The following is a 17,500-nucleotide window of genomic DNA, read 5'->3' on the forward strand; positions in this document are numbered from 1 at the left end:
AGTAAACACAGCAGTTAAATTTACACAGACGACAGTTCTGAATATTTTGGGGGTCTGTAATATCTTTACACCGATTTAAACCACCTTCATGCAGTTAAAGACTTTTTATATCTCTATATTAGTTTATTTTTCATACCAATAACTAACAATGATTAAATTCCTCTAAACCTTTTTTTAACTAATTCTAAATTGAACCTGTAATTGCTTATATTTGACTTTTTAAGCAGAAGCTATTTTTAAAAAAAGTAATTTTCTTCTGTCAAATTTTATTAGACCCCGCAGTACATTATTTTGCTTATATATTTTATATTCATAATATTTTAATATACTACATTCATAGTGAAATGTAAAATGTATTCACTCTGTATGCAGCGGAGTATCAGACAGTATTGAGGCAGAACGTTAGTCTACAGTGTTTTTTAACCTGACGAGTCTATGATGTCACGGCTTGTCCAGTAGAATTGTTTATGCTCTGCTAGGCCTCAGCTTCAGCCAGTACAGAGCAGGTTTGTCCAAAAGCTTGTGTTGTCATAGTAACAAAGTGGAGCTTAAGATCAGTGGAACTGAATTCGACAAAGATTTGCCGCATTTACTGAAATTAGCCAAGCTTATTAAGTTGGCTTGCTTTGTGTAAAAACCCCCAGGTGAAGTGACCACATGAAGTGTACAAAGGTGAACAAATGAGGGAAAGAGGAGTGACCAGGTGAGGTGACCAAGGAAAATAAACAGAGGTGAAGTGACCAGCAGAATAGACCAAGGGAACAGGTGAAGTAAACAGAGATAAAGTGACCGGTGAGGTGACCAGGCGAGATGACCAGGTGAGCTAAGCAGGTGAGGTGTTGAGAGGTCAGTTAGCGACTGTGAGCTGCTAAAGGTGAAATGTACGTTTGGAGGCCGTTTTTGGGGTCTGGCTATAAACGCAGTTCTTCTGTCCAGGAAAGGACAAAAGCAGACTAAATAAAAGATACGTCTCCTTTACCTTCTTAAACACTGAGGCCCTTTTGATCTTCGCAACAAATTTCCAGTTAAAGTGACCGTTTGTTTAGTGTCTCGCTCATCAGTTTAGTCAGAACTATCAACAGGAGGAAACGGAGCACAAGAGAGATGGAACATTTTCTAAATTTACTCTGAAAAGTGCTTCCTGTGAACGCTCAGTAAAAGCCTCTGTGCTCTCTCACAGCTGGACCACTTCACACTGACCAGGCTGTCCAAAACTCACAAACATTCAGAGTTTTGATTTAAAGTTTCATCTTTCTGACCATCGATCCGGTAAAAGTTTCAGCTTTTACTATTTTTGCTGAAATGGATAATAAACATGTTTATTAACTGACGGTGGTTAAAAATGTAACACAAGGCTAAAAGTGAAACCAATCAGCAGGTCAACACCTCGCCTGCCTTTACCTAAAAAAAGGACATTTTGATCAATAATATACAAAAATTGTTAATTCTTCTGTGATTATGCATCAGGCGTCCAGTAGAGAAAACTAGTAAATAACGGTTCTAAAAGGCCCTCCAGACTCCGGTTCACGTGTTTGCTGGAACTTCCCAAAGAATCATTTCAGAACAATCCACAACTCAATTTTACATTTTATTCATTTTCATTAAAATTATTCTATAGAATTACAGGATTGTAGTACATTACAGTCTGCAGCTATCAAACAGTTGTCTAGCTATAAAAGAGCCTATAAAAGAGTGTACATGATTCGTAGTAAGGCGAGCAGAGGAACATCTGTATTTCAGATCCAGCAGACAGTGCTGACTGTAAACATACGTCTTCTTTTAAAAAGAGAGAAAAAAGAGAAAATAAACAGTGTAGTAGCTCCTGATGTGACTCAGTGTCCTCGCTGATGAGAAAAGCTTTAATATTTCATACTGCAGTGATCAGAGCTTTGGCGCGTTTGTGTGGCTTCAGGTTTTCATTCTTAAGAAGCTGAAGATCGTCTGATTGAACGGCTCTAATCAGCTGCTCTTAACCTTTGTTCAGTGATTCCACTGATCAGGAAATGTAAACCTGCAGCCCCACCAGCCCACAACCTCGCTCTAAAGGTTCTGCTGCTACGCTAAAGCGTTCTATTTCAGTGTTCTACTGCACCACGGAACCACTGAACCACCTGAAAGTATGTTTTTCAGAATCTTAGACGTTCTGATCTAAGATTAAAAACTAAAAATGTTAAACACTTTTTTAGTTTTGTTCTCAATGCTGTTTTAAAATGGTGGAAACAGTAAAAATCCTTTGTGAGTGAGTGTGTCCAAACTTCTGACTGCAACTGCATGTTGGTCATCACAGCTGGACTGTCAGCCTGATTCAGTTTCACCGAATTAGTGCTGTGGAGGGACATTAGTGTCCTGTCAAATAAGAATGTCATCAGTTTCACTGACCCCAAACCCTCCACTGACCCCAAACCCTCCTCCGATCCTAAAGACCCAAAACCCTCCACTGATCCACTGATTTAAATGTATATATTCTCCTGGAGGAGCGATATGTAGCCAGTTCTCTGGTTCTCCGGTCAGACTGACACTCTGCTGTGATTGTGTATAAAGTTCACTCCAAAAATCTTTTCTCACCAAACATGCCAACTGGACACTGAGCACATTCTAATAAAACCCTTTAACTGAGCACAGAAGATATAAATATGAACTGTTATTTACTGTATATAAAAATAAGAAAATACAAAACGAAACACAAATCCTGCAAACAGGGAACCAGTTTAGAACATTTCAAATACTGCTGTAGTCGGGAACATTGCAGATTAGAACAGGATTCCTGGTCCAGCTCTGAAACAGCGTGGAGTTAGAACTTTAACACTTTGTAATTAGAACCTCAACCCCTTGTAGGACATCACTGTTTAGAACTTTATTATTTTCTTACTTGTTGGAGTAGGAGTTGGTTCTTTAAACCACTGTTGGAGTTAGCAGTTTTAATGTTTTGTAGCTAGAACCGTAACAGTTAGGAGGCAGGAACTTAATGTTTCATAATTAACACCTTAATGTTTGAGTTATGATGGCAATGATTTATAGTTTGAGTCACGATATTTTGTAACTAGAACCTTAACATTTTGGAGTAAGAACCAATGTTACAGAACATCAGAACGTCAATGTTTTGGATAAGACTTTGTTTTGGTATTTGAGACTTAAATATTTTGTTGTGATGTTTGATTTGTAGGTAGTACGCTGATCTTTTGTAGTAAGAACCTTAACACTTTGTAGGTAGAACATTAATGTTATGGAGTTAGAACCTTAATGTCTACCACAGTGCTGGACTTTCTCGCTCTGGAATATATGGAATGGCAGTTAAACCCGTAAGTGTGGAACACCGCATCCGTTCCCTTCAGAAACGTCTCCGTCATCTGACACTGTGTTTTGGCTCCGTTCGCCAGAAAGTTAAGGTTCTTCATTCATACTTTATTGAATTAATTTTGCTAAAATTAATTCCTATTACATTCCAGCTGAAATTGAGATAAGAGCTTTTTAAAACTTCAGAAGCAAGTTTAGCCCTTTTTGTTTAGAGCATTAGTCTAGAAACAATTAACTGTGTAATTTAGCTCAAGAATAAACGTCATCTGTGTTTAGAAAAACATTACAATCAGCAGATATTAGCCGTTCTGAACCGCAGTAGATCTAAACTACAGTAGATCTGATCAACAGTAGATCTGAACCGCAGTAGATTCAAACTACAGTAAATCTGATCAACAGTAGATCTGAACCGCAGTAGATCTAAACTACACTAGATCTGATCCACAGTAGATCTGAACCACAGTAGATCTAAACTACACTAGATCTGATCCACAGTAGATCTGAACCACAGTAGATCTAAACTACACTAGATCTGATCCACAGTAGATCTGAACTGCAGTAGTAATTCTGCTGAAATGAAGAAAACATGGAATTAATAACAGGTTTTAAAAATAACACGCACTGCCATGTTTCTGGTTTGTTTTAGTATATGCACTTATTACAGTATTAATGGTTGTTTATGGGAATAATTCATAGAAATATTCAACACACTTCACTCAACTGTGTGCTGGTTCAGTTAAACATCTTAGTTTGTAATTAAAATCACAATCAAATCCAGCAGAGTTTAATGTGAAAATATGAATGGGGCCAGATCAGACACAGAAAACAAAATTACAAGAAGACAATAAAGTGTTCAGAACCGAAGCCCAGGAACTCCATTTTCTCACCATTGAACATCTACAAGCAGAACCTCGTTATCACTTTGAGAATGGGATACATTAAAGACGTACAGTGTGACTGAATAATGAGAAACGTCTGCTGATCTACTCAGGACAGCTGTGCAATAGAGGTAACAGAGCTGACCCATTGTTTTGTTTGTGGTCCGCCGCAGTGTCGGTCAGGGGTGTCCAGCTTCATCTGAAAGGGCAGCTGATTTATTAGTCTGCGGTAAACTGCACTGGTCAGTTTATCTGCATAGGATCTTGTTTTTGTGTGATTTTCTGTGTTTATATAAATAAAATAAACGTATTTGTGGTGCTTTACCTTCTCAAACACACTAAACCTGGTAACTTCAGCTGCTGCGTTCTGCTTTAGTTCCTCCTGAACTCTGGACCTGTTAGGCCTCTTTAGCCCTGCAGCAACGTCTAAACCCAGAGAGGCTGATCTGATATTTGGACTTTGGCAGATGAACTGCTGCAGTATTTCAGTACACATATTGCAGTAGTTCTCAAACTGGTTCTCAAAGTGGTTCTCATAATGGTCCTCAGGAACCCCAGCTGGTCCATGTTTTTGTTCTAATCTCTTGGTGCTGGGAGTCGGCACTGAGCAAACATGCGGAGCGTCTGGGGAACCGGTCTGAGAGCCACTGCAGTGACGTATGATATTATCAGTGAACTGATACTGTTTTATGCTGTCTTTAATTCACTAATTTCAATTTAAATTGGTTAATTAGTCACTAATTGGTCTAATCACACCAGCTGGACAGCCATTTGTTTCTGGATTGTTCACGTTGAACTCCTACCAAGTTCTCACATTGATTTCAGGTAAATGTTCTATGTTCTGTATGTTGAACACAGCAGTCAGTTCAGTCACTCTGATGAACGTCCAACACTGATCGTCAGTCAGTCTCAGTCTATCTGTTAATCCATTTTATACTCTGAACTTTCCTGGTTCTGTCCTAACTGCAGAGGTGGACGGGTTCCCCTCGTGAGTCTTGGTACATAAATAAACCGAATGAGTCTGGAGAACAGGCGTGTTTGATCAAAGGAATCACTGAAGCGTGCTGGACTAAAGCTGGACAGCCCTGCATCATCCACAGGTCGGCACTTCCGCTTTCCACAGAGCGAAGAAGCGGAAGCTTTGTGTTAGTCAGCCAGGCTGTCTGTCTGTCTGTCTCACTGTCTGTCTGACTGGCTGACTGACTCACTGTCTGTCTGTCTGCCTGCCTGCCTGTCTGTCTGTGGAATGTCAGAACAAAGATAAAGACGGACGTACAGCGAACAGACACGCTGACGCTGGCCGGATGCTAGAAGCTGTTGCTCTGTGTGTGCGAGACGGCGCGTGGGCGGAGCTGTGGACCATGGGCAGAGCTGTTCTCCTTCTCTCCGTCAGTGGTCAAGTTGTCTAGAACCTGCAGCTTCCCCTGTTCCTCCTTCATGAACAGATCCACCATCAGGATCTTCTCTTTGTGGATCTGCACGCTGATGTCTTTAGGGATGTCGGGGATGATCCAGTCGACAACATCACTCATCAGCATCACCACATTCTGTACGAGAGAGAGATACAGAGAGAAAGAGAAGTACAGAGAGAGAGAGAGAGATATACAGAGAGACAGATACAGAGAAAGAGAAAGATACAGAGAGAGAGAGATATATATACAGCGAGACAGATACAGAGAAAGAGAGAGATACAGAGAGAGGGAGAGATACAGAGAGAGACAGATACAGAGAGAGAGAGATACAGAAAGAGAGAGATACAGAGAAAGAGATACAGAGATATATATATATAGAGAGAGAGACAGATACAGAGAAAGAGAGATACAGAGATACAGAGAGAGATATATACAGAGACCCAGATACAAAGATAGACGAGAGAGAGAGAGAGAGATATACAGCGAGACATACAGAGAAAGAGAGAGATACAGAGAGAGAGAGATACAGAAAATGAGAGATACAGAGAGAGAGAGATACAGAGAGACAGACAGAGAAAGAGAGAGATACAGAGAGGGAGAGATAGAGAGAGAGACAGATACAGAGAGAGAGAGATACAGAAAGAGAGAGACAGAGAGAGATACAGAGAGAGAGATACAGAGAAGAGATATATACAGAGAGACAGATACAGAGGCAGAGAGAAACAGAGAGAGACAGACAGATACAGAGAGAGAGAGATACAGAAAGAGAGAGACAGACAGATACAGAGAGAGAGAGATACAGAAAGAGAGAGACAGACAGATACAGAGAGAGACAGACAGATAAAGAGAGACAGACAAATACAGAGAGAGAGAGATACAGAAAGAGAGACAGATAGAGAGATACAGAGAGAGAGAGAGAGATAGAGAGAACAGTGTGAATGATGTGTGTTTCTGTGTGTGTGTGTGTGTGTGATGAGTGTATGTGTGTTTGTGTGTGTGTATTAATGAGTGTGTTAGTGTGTGCGTGTTTGTGTGTTAGTGTGTGTGTTTGTTAGTGAGTATGTGTGTGTCTGTGTTACTGAGTGTGTGTTAGTGTGCATGTGTGTGTGTTAGTGAGTGTGTGTGTGTGTCTGTGTTACTGAGTGTGTGTGTGTGTTAGTGAGTGTGTGTGTGTGTGGTGTGTGTGTGTGTGTGCGTGTGTGTGTGTGTTAGTGAGTGTGTGTGTCTGTGTGTTACTGAGTATGTGTGTATGTGTTAGTGTGTGTGTGTGTGTGTGTGTGTGTTAGTGAGTGTGTGTGTGTGTGTGTGTGTGCGTGTTAGTGAGTGTGTGTGTCTGTGTGTTACTGAGTATGTGTGTATGTGTTAGTGTGTGTGTGTGTGTGTGTGTGCGTGTTAGTGAGTGTGTGTGTCTGTGTTACTGAGTGTGTGTGTTAGTGTGCGTGTGTGTGTTAGTGAGTGTGTGTGTGTGTGTGTGTGTGCGTGTGTGAGAGTGTGTGTGTGTGTGTGTTAGTGAGTGTGTGTGTGTGTGTGTGTGTGTGTGTGTTAGTGAGTGTGTGTGTGTGTGTGTGTGTGTGTGTGTTAGTGAGTGTGAGTGTGTGTGTGTGTGTGTGTGTGTGTTAGTGAGTGTGTGTGTGTGTGTGTGTGTGTGTGTGTGTATTCTAACCTGAAAGACGATGACGAAGGCAAGTCTTGCAGCCAGAACCGCCCAGAACTGTTTAGACATCTCATACGGCGTCGGAGACCACGGCGGTTCTCTGTAGTCTTTATACCTGCACATTCAGCAAAACCCAGAGTCAAACACAGCCACGTTTGTAGAAATGACTCACACAGAACTCTATAAAGAACCGCCTCACACGGAACTCTTTAAAAACCTGAATCATAAAGAACTCTTTAAAGAAACAAATCACATGGAACTCTTTAAAGAATTAATCATATGAAACTCTTTAAAGAACCGACTCATACAGAACTCTTTAAAGAACGACTCATTCAGAACTCTTTAAAGAACGACTCATACGGAAACTTTTTAAAGAATTAATCATATGAAACTCTTTAAAGAACCAAATCACATGGAACTCTTTAAAGAATGAATCATATGGAACTCTTCAAAGAACTGACTCATACAGAACTCTTTAAAGAACCAAATCATACAGAACTCTTTAAAGAACGACTCATACGGAACTCTTTAAAGAATTAATCATATGAAACTCTTTAAAGAACCGACTCATACAGAACTCTTTAAAGAACCGAATCCTATGAAACTCTTTAAAGAACCGACTCATAGAGAACTCTTTAAAGAACGACTCATACAGAAGTCCTGAAAGAACGACTCATAGGGAACTCTTTAAAGGATTTAAGATTCAAGCAGTTATCAGAGTTTAGTTTGGAACATCTGTCACAAACACAGTAAACACAACACAGACCTACATCAGAGAATCAGCGCTAAGATTATATTTTCCTCTAATGGACAGTAACATGTTCCTGTATCTAGAACAGACAGGTTTGTTCCAGTGAGTGTGTACAGTGACGCTGTGTACGGTAAGCAGATGTTACTGAGTTGAGCTCCTGCTGATTATCCTTTCTGCTCTGAGTGACTGAAGAGAAGCAGAGTGGTCAGCAGAGTGGTCAGCAGAGCAGCGTGTTTTACCTGCAGATGTCCACGGAGAAGCCCAGGTTCTCCGGCTCTAGGGGCGCTGTGCCATTCTGGAAGTGACTGACGTTGAAGTAGGACAGCGTGTGGTTGACGAAGCCGTGCATGGAGCCATCGGGGCTGAACATGTACTGATACACCAGGCGAGGGATGAAGTCGGAGGTGAAGGAAATAACGAAGGCCTGAAACACACGGCAGAAACACCTTCAACAGCTGAAAACACACACACTGATTCTGTGACTAATTTACAGGTAAAATTCTTGCAGACTAAAATTCTGCATTCTCCAACAGATGATCACTGACCTGATCACGTGGAAAATATCTAAATAAGATTTAACGTAACCAAGAATAAATAAATCTTCAGAGGGTTTAAAATCTCGGCACTCTGCAGGTCAGGATGTCACAGTGAAACAGAGATGGACGTCAACTTCCTACTGCAATAAATAAACCACAAACACATGGACCTGCGGAGGATCTACTGACCATACACGCCCCCGATAAATGCGATGTCACGCTGAGTTATAAACAGTGGCAGTAAATAGAGGTGATGATGTTACTGCTGCACTCTCAGAATTAAAGGTACTAAACTGTCTCTGGGGTGGAACCCTCAAGGCTCCATCTCAGTACCTTTAGTCAGGGAACATAACTGAACCATAATCCACTGAAATGATATGTTCTAAGCTGTACTGACTCCACACACCCCGTCTCGTCTCCAGGCTTTTATTTTACTGTTCTGTTTAAAACATTCGGTTATGAAAAGGTACAAATACGAACTTTTCACCTGGAGAAACTTATTTAAGGTTCACAATCAGACCTTAAAACCACTGTTGGAGCTTTGAGGGAACATTTACACTGTTTGTACCTTGATGATGAAACTGTACCTGAACAGAACTTTTATTTATAACAGTGTAGGATGTTGGAAAGCAATAATAATAATAATAATTATTATTATTATTATTATTATATTATTATTATTGTGAAATAATCATTCTATTATAATTGAAAATATTCTAATGATGTCACAATCGCGCTGCCACCATTTTAGTAGCAACATTAAGTTCACTCAGCAGTGCTGTGTCTGTACTGAGATAAACCTTTAACTGATCTAACAAAGGCAGTAAAACATTTTTTTTGGATCACTTTTTAAATCTCATTTTTAAAGCATATTAACTGATATATTTGAGTGTGTTGCCCTGATTTTATTTGATTTGTTGCTGTTATGATAACAAATGAAAGCTGAAATCTAAACAGCTGAGATTTCCCGCTGTGTTACTAGCGCAACGTCCCAAACCGCACACTAGCTCACTAAATAGTGTGTAAAAACAGTGCATGTCCCATTAGAAGTGCACTCATTAGTGCAGTAGGCGAAGCACAGAAATGTGCGGTTTGGGACGCAGCGTTAGATCAGCCAGTGAGACACATTCAACAGCTGCTCTGCTGTGCTGCTCGTTAGCTGCTCATTAAACACCTCCAAGAGGAAGTTTGAGGGGTTTGTTGATTAAGGAGCTTTTATTGCGGTAAATTAATGTATTTATTGAGGTAAATTAGTGCCTTTATTGTAACTGCACAGTGTAACTGCAGCTCCATTTAAAATGGAACTTAAAATTCAAATGAGTATTTAGAGTGAAAAAAAGTGTGAAATATTTTGCTCCTCTCTTTTTCTGTCCATCCCTCTCCCTTGTGTATCTGGTCATGCACTTTTGTTTGCTTTGTTTTTTGCTCCACGCTTTAGCCACGCCCCTCATCTGTATCTGATCTGTAGCCCCGCCCTGTAAGTGTTTCAGGTGTTTGTTGTTTGTTTTACTCCTATACTTAGACCAGGCGTGTCAAACTGGGGACCCTCTGGGCTGAAGTGCTGTGGAGATCAGTGTTTACCCTCATCTAACACTCTGAGTTCAGTTCATGAAGGTCTAATTAGCTGATGAGCTGAATCAGGTGTGTTTGATGAGGCACGAGTTGAAGACAGGACTGGAGCCTGACATGTGATTTAAACCCCTTGTGTTGCCTGGCAGTGTTTGTTCTCTTGTTTTGTGTGTTTATTCTTAGTATTTTATATGCAGTTGTTTGTTTTTTTTTGTTCGTTTATGGTTACCCTCACACAGTTCAACAGCAAAAACCAAGAAACACTAAACACGGACAGGATGAGTCTGAATTCTCTCAAAGTGAGACACTTCATTTCTTCACTCTTTACTCGACAGAGGGGGTTCGTTAGCATGTTTTTGAATACATTTTGTTTGTTTTATGGTTTTTGAATAGCTGAGTGAGGATCAGCTCTGGATCTCCTCCTGACAGGATGGAGAAATATGGAGTTCATTTTTGCCCAAAGTTTACAATAAAATTATAAAATCCACAAGCAAAATATTGAATATCAAAATGTCAGATGTGTTCAAATACAAATAATGAGAGTTAAATCAAACTTATTTTTTCAAAAAGATTTCTACTCATTTTTGCTAATTGGATATAAATGTATTCTCATTTTGCCAATTTTTGCCTTCATTTTTTTACTTTTGCTGATATATATTTTGCTTCTGGAATCATTCTTTTGCTTCTGACCTTTGGCATTTTTTAACAGGGGGTGGGTCTTAGAAGAGGGCGTTCACCTGCACTTTCTATCGGTCAGCTGATTTGGAGTGACAGGTTTCCTGAACACATAACCACTCAGCGTGAACCTCACCAGCATGGCGGACACGCTGTACTGAGTGCTGCTCTGAGTGCAGCGTTTTACTGGCATGTCTGACGTTATGAGCAACGTTTTAATATTCTTTTAAATTATTGAAGTAACACGTTTATGGGTTCTGTGCCGACCTGTATAAAAGGATATAAGTGTTATTTTAGGCACTGACGAACAAAAACCTGTACCACTCTTTGCATTTGCAACTGCTATTTTACTGCTGGTATTAAAGTGGTCTAAGCCCCTCCCTCAGAAGTGACATCACAAACACAGAGCCCTATCAGTTCAACACTTAACTTCCACAAGATGAACTCAGTAACAGCGTTTGATCTCTGAAGAATAAACACACATAAACACGGAGGATCTTAAGCGTCCCACTTTAGCAAAAAAGAAAACATTCGATTTTATGGAAACACAAAATATACTTACATTCACTATAACTGCTATCTTTGCAACTCCTCTGAGAATATTATACCAGATACCTGAAATTCAGAGATAACAGATCATAAAAACATGCTGAACACAGAGTGAAGCTCCAGCTCGCTGTATTACTACTGGGCTTCTGTATGCTGGGTGTTTATGATCCACCACTTGGTGACACTGTATCAGAGAAAAATCTGTTGTTCACAGTGACCAAAAACAGCTTCCAAACTCCTTTAAAATGAAATCATCTGCCAGTCAGTAACAACATTACATGCACTTAATGCAATGATGTCACTAGAAATGGAATCAAATCTAGAATTATAACTGTGGAATGTGATTTGATGATGGAAAGGTCAGACGGTGAAGGAGGACACGCTGAACAGACTCACCGATGTCTTTTGCTCGAGCTGCTACTGGCCTCCTGAGCTCCGCCACGAACTTCTTGGCATCCAGACGGATCTCGATGATGTTGTTGAGGAGAGCGAACAGCGGGGCCAGCGGAAACGAGGCCACGAACAGCGTCACAAAGCCAAACTGGATAACTGCAGACAGACAGACAGACGGAGAATTACACATACATATCATACATTATACGCAGTTCACCCAGCCCGAGTCAGACCAGCTGTACACTCTTAACATCTAGACTAGAAAAGCCCAGCTTTACTGGACCGACACCGGCTGCACAGCATTCACAGTGTTTCTACATCAGCCAGCAGAAAATGATCTAATCTGATTGTTTTCTCCACAGTGTCTGGGTAGATGCAGCTGAGCCAAATTGCCAATACATGTTCATGTAAACACCCTAGCAACCACAGGGAATACCATAGCAACCACCTTGCAACACCCTAAAAATTACCTGGGATACCATGGTAACCCATCTAGCAACACCCTAGCAACCATCCAGCAACACCCTAGCAATCACGTTGGTTGCTATGGTATCCCAAAGGTTTGCTAAGGTGTTGTTTGGTGGTTGCTATGACATCCAACATTTTCTTAAGGAAATTTACTTTTCTAGGAAACGTTATAATTCTATATAATGCTGTGTTTGGAATGAAGACTAGATTTAGTGCTACAGCTGCATTTAAACTATAATAACAGCAACATATTCATCAGACTGAAGATGATTTCTACTCAAACACACACACACACACACACACACACACACACACACACACACACACGTCTACAGTTATTCAGAATCAGGCACCAGGAGTACAGTTTCTCTTCAAAGCGTGAAACTAAGTGCAAATAAAGCTCATTTTATGGCTGTAATCAATGAATAAATTGAATAATTGTAACATAAAGTAATAATTTTTAAATACTGACAGACACATCAGAAAATTTTTACTCCAGTTTCCATTCTGTGACCGTATCTTCACACAAACAGTCAAACAGCTCCACAGAGCTACTCATACAGTAAGATACAGGAAACAGTTCTAACTGCAGTCCGATGGCTCGAGCTCATATTAGAGTTTCTCACTGCTGCGTTATTTTATCACCAAAACCAAGATGTGTTTCAGTGAATACACTTCTGCTTCCTTCCTTCATTTTCCTCCATTATTTTCTTCCTTCCATTATTTGTAAGTCTAATATTGGGAGTGTTGGAGGTGGGAGGTCAACACTGGTACACATTTTAACAATGAATTAGTCAGTCAGCGACTCAGTAAGAGGCATCGACTCACTTAGGCTGGCCTGCTGGACTGTCTAGCAAAAATACCTTAACAAAGACGTCTTCCTACTTCCTGTATGATTTATAAGGACAGTCTGTCCACTCAGTTTTTCAGCTCGCACAGTCCAAACTCTTCTCACTTTGAATAAAGAGGAGACGAATAAACCTGAACCATCCTCAGCAGATCACGGTCCTCAGCAGATCACGGCCATCACAGAAATCACATAAAATCTCCAGCAATTATAATTTTACTGAGACGTAGACGAGCAGAAGGTTAATGAACTGCTCTTCAGGTCGGATCCAAGCTTCTCTAAGATTCAGAGCTTTAAGCCTTAAATCAGTGATAATTTCTACTTTAACATGTGAAAAATTTTATACTCGTAATCCTCAAGCAGCGTCTGAATATCCAAAGCGTTTTTGTTTTTTTCTACAGACATTTAGCTGCAGTACACAAGCGTCCAGCCACGGAGCTTCTGCAAACACACCACCTGCAGCTCTGCTGAATATTTCAGCAGCTATAGAAGTTCCTCCTCTTCTAAAAAGCCCTTAATTAGCAACATAAAACCCGACTGAATCTTGACATCAGTGAGTGACATATATGTGACATTTACAGCACTTTGGCTCCTGCGGTCAGATCGACGGCTTCAACACCAAAAACAGCATCATAAAAAAAGAGCGCCACTTTCAAAGTACAGCACAGAAATTACACAGTACAAACTCACATTAATCTGATCATGTTTGAAAGTTTAGACGTTCTGAGTTGGTCATAAATTAACATCCCTTTCTGACGGACTCAACCATCTCCCTCTGACGTGTGAGCTAAATTAGGAAGTGACAGAGGAATCAATCAATCAAATTGATTTACAGTGTGTAGGACCTAAAAACATCACTCTAGTCCTTTTGGAGGTTCTAGATACATCACTGACTGTGAATATGAGCTGTAGTCTAAGCAGGTTCTGGTTAGCTGTTAGAAATGTAAAACAGCGGCAGCAGCTCTATGACACTCTTTACTGAGTCACTGTAAAACTGACACATACAAGCTCAGATATCACGATACAACCTCACCCTCACAAACTGACCCTCCCGATGCTGCTGCTGCTGCTAAACTAATCAATTTAACCATTGCTCCACCTGTTTTCCACATTGTGCACTACAATACCTTGTACTAACAATGTTTGCTATCCGGTGTCGACCAGAGGAGGATGGGTTCCCCTTCTGAGTCTTGGTTCCTCTCAAGGTTTCTCCCTCCTGCTCTTAGGGAGTTTATCCTTGCCACTGTCGCCACTGGCGACGCTAATGGGGGTTTGGACCCAGATTTTTTTCTGTAATGCTGATTTTATTCTGTAAAGCTGCTTTGTGACAACACCTGTTGTAAAAAACACTATAGAAATAAACGTCACTTACTACTTACTTACTATATTTAATAATGTCTAATTTAACTCAGAGCTTCAGTAAAACCCTACGGCTCTTTAATTCAGCTTTATCTTATTATTATAAGTTCTCAGCGCTGTTATTTCATCTGTAAGCTCCACTTTATTTTCTTCCTTCCATTATTTAAAAGTCTTCTGATGATAGTGTTGGGGTCAGAGGTCAATATTTGTATACACATTTTAACAAAGGACTCAGTCAATCGATCAATCAGTGACTCAGTAAGACTCATGAAGGCCGGACCGCTGGCGGTCCATCAAAAATAATTGAACCAAGACATCTTCCTACTTTCTGTATGATCTATAACAAAGTTTCTACGGGAAAGTCTGTCTGTTCAGTGGCAATTTTTTGGCGAAGCCTCCTGGCCGTTACTTCCACTCATTCAGACTGTGATCACAGCACACGCTAATTTGACCCCTCAGCGTTTCATAAGCTAACAAAGGCATATTCCCACACACAGAACCCGCCTCCAGGCTCCCACATACAGTAGGCCCTGCCGTCCACATGCCCTGGCAACCTGATCCACTGCTCAACATGTTTACAGGCCTTTTACAGACTGAGATACGTGGAAAACAGAGTGTGACCTTTACAAACCACACTGAAACACATGAGCAGCTTCTGTAAATCACAGCAGTTTCATCTCCATTTACTAACCGGACTGACGTGTTTACAGAGAGTGACGTGGAGGGAGACAGAACCCTCACGTGAGCGTAAGGCTGCTGTTACACGTTCAGCAGGGAGGAAGCCGATAGGGTCAGAAGCCCTGGACACTGATCTCCACTGACACCTGCTGCAGTCCTGCGCTAGCGTGAGCTGCTCGCCCAGCCTCAACACAGCCGCCTCTGCTGTCCACTGTTAGAAACGTGTACTAAACAGGCAACAACTCTAACGATGAGGTGGCTGTGGTCAGAAAGCTCTGAAACACATGGCGATTTCAGTCACAGGGCACGTTTGAGCCGCTCACACACCAGCACAGCGCTAACTCTCAGCCAGCAGTGCAGTGGAAATGACAGATGACAGGTGTCTGAAAAACGACAGGTGCATAAAGAGCAGTGCTAAGCGAAATTGAACTCGGTCACGAAGAGACGCTGGAGTCTTTCTGGCGGCTCCGTTTATGAGGCTGTGTGATTTAAAGTGGCTCTGGACTCTGCGCAGTGAGAGCGAACACAAATAAATCACTTTGCAGCAAAACAAAAATTCTCCGAAAATATTTCTGAGTTTTGATTGTAAATCTAACGGGCCACAGCGGAGTGAACATGAGGTGACAGTGAGACCCAGAGGACGCAGTCTTTTCTGAATAAACGATGGTCCAGAGAGGAAATGACTTCAGCTGATGGATGTTTTATCATTGCTCTGTGCGAGTAAAGAGGTTCAGTGCAGATGAAGGAGTGGTTACTCACAGATTTGTGCCAACAGGTTTATTTCAAATGTGTGTGGCACCTCTGGAGCTACCAGAGCTGAAAACAAGTCGCTAAGTTACAAAAGTAAGTCTTGACACTCGAGTCCCAAGTCAGTATAGGCGAGTCTCAAATCGAGTCCCAAGTCCTAATCTTCAAGTCCTAAACAAGTCAGCCTGCATTCTTCAGCTAATTTAAGGCCAAAACACTGAAACCCAAAAATGATGGTAACAGTAAGACAGCTGTATATTCATTTTTAAGTCATTTTTTTTCCACCTTTACAAATAAAATACAAAATCCATGGTGCACAAATAACAGGCCGACAGAATGTTGTACAGAAAGAGCAGCACGACTACACATGAAAAAAAGTTTGAAAGTACTATTAAACTTATAAATATATAGGGCAGGAAACGAATCCATTCACATGAACAGTAAGCAACTGTGTAGAGTCTTGTCTGCAGTCTGACTCTCCACGTCTCAAAACTTTCCAAGTCATGAGCCTGAGAGTCTGAGTCATTGGTGTTCAAAAGTCGAGTCCCAAGTCTTTCTCGATTTTGTCGAGTCGAGTCTCAGGTCATCAAATTCGTGACTCGAGTCTGACTCGAGTCTACACCTCTGTGAGTTACAGATTTCTCTCATTATACTGGCACTTTAACTCAGACCTCCAGCTTCAGGACAGACGCTGTTCAGAGATTCAGTTTGACTTAATTTATTGTAACTGTACTCCAGTCAGGTTTCTCATCTTACTCTTAGAACCCTGCTGAAAAAGGACCCTTAGAAACCACTATGGATAAAACCTAATGGTTTTGCTTTCTAATAAAAATTGGCTTAATGGTTTCCAATAGAGACCACTAGTTTCCTGTAGAACACCTTTAGTTCATATTTTCAGCTAAAGTGACTCGATTGTTTTAAAATAAGCTGCTCGTGATGTTTGAGTTTTACATCATGTTTATGTCACGTTTTATTCTGTGAGTTTATCGGCTGGTTGTAAAGCAGGAATCTGATTACTATCTGACTCTTGTAGACCCGGAGTTTCCCCATTATCTGATTACCCAAGAGCATGAAAACACACCGAACCTCTTACTGACGCAATCTGATTTTCTGCAGTTATCAGATTATTAAGTTTAAACCCACTGAACCAGTTACAGACACAATCTGATTTTCTGCAGTTATCAGATTATTAAGTGTAAACACACTGAACCAGTTACTGACACAATCTGATTTCTGTAGTTATCAGATTAAGTGTAAACACACTGAACCAGTTACTGACACAATCTGATTTTCTGCAGTTATCAGATTATTGTGTAAACAGACTCAGTGACAGTAGATCAGTCTGCTGCTATATTAATCTGACTAAAGTGATCTGATTAATAAGATAAGCTTTGATAAGCAGGTACGATCATTATACCATAAAACAAGCTTTACATGAAACGAACAGATATATATGAGACATTTACAGCAGTCTGGCTCCTGCGGTCCGATCGATAAATCATAAATATGGCACCAACTTCAAAGAACAGCACAAAAATCACACGATGTAAACTCACATTAATCTAACGCTGTTTGAAATTTCGGACGCTCTGAGTTGGTCATAAGTGACGTCCCTGTCGGCTCGCTTTGATGTGCGAGCTCATGAGAATTCAGAGGTTCCAGTGAATGATATTCACAACAGCCGTGATGA

The 17,500-nt window shown here is 40.8% G+C and overlaps 1 protein-coding gene across 5 annotated transcripts in view; it reads right to left on the reverse strand.

Moving 5' to 3' along the window:
* Window positions 1-2,446: 2,446 nt before the first annotated feature.
* Window positions 2,447-17,500, reverse strand: part of LOC118806544 (anoctamin-1) — a 90,382-nt gene continuing 75,328 nt past the window's right edge. For all 5 annotated transcript variants that reach the window (XM_036567977.1, XM_036567974.1, XM_036567975.1 and 2 more), the window contains 5 exons: window positions 11,715-11,867; window positions 11,332-11,384; window positions 8,229-8,413; window positions 7,248-7,353; window positions 2,447-5,719 (listed from right to left, as the gene is read on the reverse strand). In XM_036567977.1, the coding sequence (XP_036423870.1) occupies window positions 5,480-5,719; window positions 7,248-7,353; window positions 8,229-8,413; window positions 11,332-11,384; window positions 11,715-11,867 (737 nt within the window). In that variant the 3' untranslated portion in view covers window positions 2,447-5,479. The remainder of the gene's footprint in view (window positions 5,720-7,247; window positions 7,354-8,228; window positions 8,414-11,331; window positions 11,385-11,714; window positions 11,868-17,500) is intronic.

Source organism: Colossoma macropomum, unplaced genomic scaffold (assembly GCF_904425465.1).
Source record: "Colossoma macropomum unplaced genomic scaffold, Colossoma_macropomum, whole genome shotgun sequence".
NCBI classification, from domain to species: Eukaryota; Metazoa; Chordata; class Actinopteri; order Characiformes; family Serrasalmidae; genus Colossoma; species Colossoma macropomum.